At 39.8% G+C, this 6,000-nt stretch overlaps 1 protein-coding gene across 6 annotated transcripts in view; it reads left to right on the top strand.

Annotated features, from left to right (window-relative positions):
* The first annotated feature begins 260 nt into the window (after positions 1–260).
* Positions 261–6,000, top strand: part of prom1b (prominin 1 b) — a 43,574-nt gene continuing 37,834 nt past the window's right edge. For 3 of the 6 annotated variants that reach the window (XR_003936062.1, XR_003936060.1, XM_030141270.1), the window contains exon 1: positions 262–911. Coding sequence is in view for 2 of the 6 variants with exons in the window: in XM_030141270.1 (XP_029997130.1) it covers positions 641–911 (271 nt within the window). In the remaining 4 variants the exon portion in view is untranslated. Of the gene's footprint in view, positions 912–6,000 lie in introns of all 6 variants that reach the window. The other 3 variants (XR_003936063.1, XM_030141287.1, XR_003936058.1) reach the window with 2 other exon arrangements.

Below are 6,000 nucleotides of genomic sequence, written 5' to 3'. Positions count from 1 at the left end.
AATTCATGCATGAAAGGGTTAATACTGGTAATTTTACATACTTTACACAGTTTGTCATTATTTGCTGAAGATCTTCATCTTTGTAAAACTGGCAAAAAAAACAAAAACAAAAAAAAAACAGTATTTATCCACGCAGCGGTCCATCATGTCATGCCACGCTCTGAGGTGACATGGGATTGGGTCAGGTCCGCCGCGCGCCGCAGATGCGCCAGGCAGGCTTTCAGCGTGCACGAGCGTTCTTGAGCTTTCCGTGCCCGCGAGATTAGGCTCCTCGCGTCGCGGCCAGCCGGTGAGAGTGAGTGCACGAGAGAAAGCTGACATCCCGGCAGAGCGTCGACGGAGCCCACCTGAGGATGTGTGTGGAGTGTCTGTACGGGGGAACCGGCAGGAGCTAGGGCGGCCTGAGCCTCCACCTGTGGATGGTAACTCTTCAACTTTCCCCCCCACGGACCCGTGTTCACCTCTGCTGCGGGGATAAGCACCGACAGAGACAGGTGTCCGCTCACGTCACCGCCCGCCCCCCCCCCCCCCCCCTCCACACCCCGCGAGGCTGTCGGACGACCGGGCTGAGGAGTTTCCCTTTAGAACCGTGTTTACCTCTGAGTGGTTTTTGTACAAACTTTGACTTTTTTTCTGAGCCATGTTGTGGACGAGTTGGCTCGTCCTGCTGCTCTGCTGGGCGGCGACAGGCGACGAGCTGCAGGCGGATGAGAGGAGCGGAGCCCCGGCGGAGGTCCGGGCGGACTCCCGCAGGCAGAGAACCCCTCCACCGGTGGAGCCGCTGGACTTTGGTTTTGTACCAGCTGCCGTTTATGACACCCATGCCTACTACGAGCCGGGGCCCGTAGGGATCCTCTTCCATATGGTACATGCGTTTCTCTACGTGATTCAACCGAACCCATTCCCCAAAGGTGAGATTACTACCCCCCCTCCTCCCCCTCCTCCCCACACACACCCACACACACTCTCCCTCCCTATTAGTTGATTCTTTTATCTATTTAATATCTTATTTGCCATGCACTCAAAGTACCTGAGCCTCATAGGGTGACATGACATCAAAATACAGCTCCAGTGGTCACATTTAATTACCAAATTAATTTCTTTAACAGCTCCTAATTGTCTTCTTCCTGAGGCACTACTCTACCCATTTCCATCTCAGCCCCTTCTTTATTTACTTATTTAGCTCTGACGGGTAATAAGGAATTCTAGCTCCAACAGGTGTTTTTAACTGTGCCACATAGAGATTAAATCAGACATTTAGGTGAGATGTTGTTAAAAAAAAACGTGAATGTATTAATCCTGAGCGGAAATATTGTGACAGTTAATTTTATGCAGCATATATAATATATATAATAAATACACATTTTATACAGTACATGAAAAGAAGAAAAAAACATTTTAATGTCAGATTTGTGAGTCTCCAAATGTGAGACTCTTGAATGAACTGGTCACTGATCTTTTCCACACTGGGAACATAAGCTGTGTCACAGGGTCACGCTAAGACTTAACTTTACTTGGTGCTGTCACAAACATATAGTGAAGTTCCACTATTTTTATTCTGGATGTCGACCATTGTAATATTAAATAAGAAAATCTATAGGACAGTTAATATCTGAAGGCAGTTTAGCATGTATTAATGTCATTGATATTCTGTTATATTTTGAATTGCCAACATGTGTCTGTTTTGTGTTTTTCTTGACAAAGACATTTCCACATGAAACTGATACTGTAAAGGTGCACAAACTCACAAGGAAATGAACTATGTGATGCACAACATTGAATAGGAACCCTGAACTGATTTAATGGCTCTCTCAAAGTGGACACTTCATTCTTTATGTGGGTGGCTGTGGTAGAGTCCAATGACTGAAGCGTCGGCGGTTCGAATCCTGGCTCACACTGTCCACATGTCGGAGTGTCCTTGGGCAAGACACTGAAGCCTAAATTGCTCCCAGTAGGGCCTGGCAGTGCCTTGCATAGCGGCAGCTGCTCATTGGTGTGTGTGCGAATGGTTGAATGTGAGGCTTTGTGAAGCGCTTTGGGCACCATGAAGGTGTGGAAAAGTGCTATATATGTGCATTTACCATTTACTTTAAAGTGCCCGGTTAATGTTTCCATCCTGCACCTGCACCTCACAGAAAAAAAGTAAACAACAAAGTCCGAAAAATTCAGAGATCTGGCAGGGGAAGTTATTTGCTCATGGGTGCTGTTTCTGAAGTCCTACTCTTAGAGGTAAATGTGTGTTATACCTGTACTGTCAGACTTCAGGGTCCAACCTTTGATTAAAATGACATTTGGTCAAAACATCAAGTAGGATGCACAGGTGGGCTGTGTGTGTGTGTGTGTGTGTGTGTGTGTTGAGCCCATAAACCACTGATATGAGCTGATTAATGGGGCAAGCATCGGATCAATACCAGTTATTGCTTATAAGCACTGCAACATTAAGGAGGTGACTAATACACATGATTAATAATTCATAATGAGCTCTCTTAATAATTCATAATGAGCTCTGGTCTCTTGCCCTAGTGATGTAGTCCAGTAACCCAGTGATGGATGTAGAGCTACATCCAACTCAAAGAGGTTTGTTTGTGTGTTGTATATACAACTGTGAGTGGTCACGTTGGAGGATGACACGCTGCAATAGGATTGGAGGTTTTAAGTTGCTGCCATTTTGGTGTCCAGGGTTAGAGCCACTGGCTGGGTAATCAATTAGCAGATCAGCGATTAGAGGAGGCTTTCTCAGTCACCTGCATCACTGCGTAATACCTTAATCCAATGGACCATATGCTGCTACTGCCAGGGACTTTCCAGTATGATTCACTGTCACACACAGGTAGACCACCCAGATGTCAAACATTCCAACAGCACATACCAAGGTCATGCAAAATCATAAGTCTTCTACTTTAATATAATAAAACAAGTGTGCCTTATTTTAAGGTAAACTTTCACTTTAAGACTGCATTTAGCCCACATTATCTCCTATCTATTTACACACCCTGTACTCTAAAAAAAGAAAAGTTTGTGTACAGTTAAAAATAGTTAGAAATAAAGCCATGTTAAGCAGGTAGTAGCTAAATTAAACAACTACATAAAAAGCCATTAGGCCAAACAAAATAGCTTTGGTCAAATGGTACTATAAAATACTACATTATTCTTGTACTTCACTCATTCTTGCCACTTAGAAATAAGTCTTAATTGATGGATTGTGTACATAAAATATTTTTTTCATTATTCATCATTTACTGCTTTTCCTGCAGTTGATAATTAATAAGGTCATTCATCACTAGTGTTTAAACTTATAATTCCTAATAGGTCTTCATTATTTAGGTTAGAACATATTGGAATAACCTAAAGGTAAAGCTGACATTTTCATTGCCATCATGATATTAGCATGTATGATAAACAGATCACAAAAGACTGCCAGAAAGGTGATGAATATGAAAAAATAATTTTATGTACACAAGCCATCCATTAACACTATTTGTCCAATCAGATACAGGCTAAGATAACCATCAGTTAGTTTCTTTAATTATATTTCCATCACAGCATTGAACCATGTAATCGGACACTGAAGATTTTCCATTTGTCACTTAAAGGCATTATGGATTCAAGTGTGGCTTACACAAACTTTTTTTTTTTTAAATCATGCTCAATTTATGATGATGTGGAGACAAAAAAAAATCCCACATTGGGCACCTGAAACATTATCAACTTCAAAACATAAGAACAAAGAAAAGGTTGACTAAGAGGGTTTTTCAGGTCAATATAATGGAGGGAGTTTGGAGCAGGAAAAGGGCGTTTAACTTTCTGGAAATTGTTTTTGTTTTTTTGTTTTTTTTTCTACACCATCCTGAATGAACATGTAGATAACTGAAGAAATCAAGCCTTAAGTCGAATTTAACCTAATAAATATTAAATTAATGAATAATGAATTTGGAAATGAGGATCAAACCAGCAGTAAAAGTTTAGAGAACTCTAGACAGAATTTTTTATTGATTTTCCAGTTGTGATCAGAGCCAAGTTCTACTGATACTGAGGGTAAAACGGTTCTGGTCCATCACCTCAACAACATCTGCCACCATCAGAGATAGCTGACACAACACAAAGGAAGTAGATTTTTTTGGTGTGTTACTTCTACTTGGCTAAAAGAATACTAACTGAATGTTTAAAATAAAGATAACCTGTCTATAAAAGATGCTACATTAAAGTGTAGGATCTGCAAAGTGGATATATTTTCTTGGTTTTATGTTAAATGTCAGTTTGATATCAGTCAGATTATTGTTTCTATTAGTGTATCCTGTAGTACTACAGTCAATGGTCAGGGTTAATGCGTAGATAATTCGTAGTTGGCTGTCTCAGAGGTGAAAGGTTGAGTTTAGGGCTAAAAGTCCAGGTTGAGGTTAAGTAATGGTGAAAAGGAGGCTAACATGATGCTGAAAAAAGACATAATACATACCTATACACCGAATGACATTAGAAAGGAAGTTGGAAAATAGAGTCGTAATGTACAGTATTTGTCAGTTCAGTAACTGTACAGAAGACATTATTTACATATTCTTCACCGATGCACTTTGTTTCCTCCTGACTCACCGATCTATGCGAAGGCTGCATTTATGGTGAAGAAGCATTTTCAGTGAGTGAGGAGGCAGTGTCTTATCCCTCTGATACACACAGGGTAGATTAGAGGATTAGCATCCACAGGGCTAATGCTAACATTGCACTGCTGCTAACACTACTACAGATGGTATTGTCTCACACACACACACACACACGCACACACACACACACACTCACACTCACACTCACACACACACACACCAAAAGTGGGTCATAGTCCTAGTATTCGTCTGTTTGCCTTAATTACTATGATTGGTAGTAGACAGGTTGTTTATCAGGAATCAAGTTTCTTAAGTCAGATCCTCAAGACAAACACAGATGAGTTATCTGGAATTACTCCTCCAAAAGGCTTACTTTATTTGTTTGTGCTTTAGATTTGCCTAAGTAACCCAATTCAGGAGGCATAAATCTTTACATATCTGCATGTTATGTAAAAATACCCTTACATCTGTCCTTATTTCACTTGAATTCTCAACAATCTGGGAAAAAGTTGAGAACAAGAACTGAGACGTCAGACCAATCCTTAAATATAGTCAAAGAATATAGAAAAGACACCCCACATAATCCTCTTTAGGTGTTTTGCACCAGGTCACAGTATGCAGTTATACTTATTTTAGCTTCTGCTGTGTTGAAAATGAATCCTTGTAGTATTGTATAACACTGAGTTAAACTTACTGTACAGTTATAGGATTTGAGACGCTGCATAACTACACATTGACAAACCTCTCATGTTGTAATGCTGACATCATTTGCGTAACAGCGGTCCACAACATCATTATATGTTCACAGTATGTCATGGATTTTAATGAAAATCATAATTGTTTCAAAACATTTAGACAGAAAATGTATTTTGTCTGTACAGGTTTACAGAATGATTCACTTCATAGGAAAGAGGGAAGAGCATGTTTCAGGGACAGATGTCTATTTAATATTTATTTTCTGTATTTGTCAACTATTAGAGCAGATTGTTTGATTCACAGTTCAAAGATTAGAAACAGTCTGACGTGTAAATATTTCTGTAGTTGAGCTCATAATATCCAGTGGAAATTCACCACAATCTCTACATCATCAAAAACCTCCTTTGTAGTGACATGGCATGTTACTATGTGATTTTTGGTATTTTAAAACAGTTATCATGGCTTATAAAGTTCAGTATTTTACCTGTGAGTCATTCTTGGTGTTTTAGAACTGACTACTAAACTTACTAACCATGTCAGTTGCTGAGTTTCTGTACAAAGTGAAGGAAATTTGAAGCAAACTATTGAAATGTCAGTAAAAAAAAAATGTAAATTTTGCAGTTTCCATAAGTAGTTTTTGATGCAATACTTCAAAATGCACATAAACAAACATACACATTTGTGCTGTAACTGTTTGTTCTGGTCTTAA

This window comes from Sphaeramia orbicularis, chromosome 1 (assembly GCF_902148855.1).
Source record: "Sphaeramia orbicularis chromosome 1, fSphaOr1.1, whole genome shotgun sequence".
Classification (NCBI taxonomy): domain Eukaryota; kingdom Metazoa; phylum Chordata; class Actinopteri; order Kurtiformes; family Apogonidae; genus Sphaeramia; species Sphaeramia orbicularis.
Note: the sequence above shows the minus strand (reverse complement) of the source record. Positions and strands in the feature narration are given on the sequence as shown.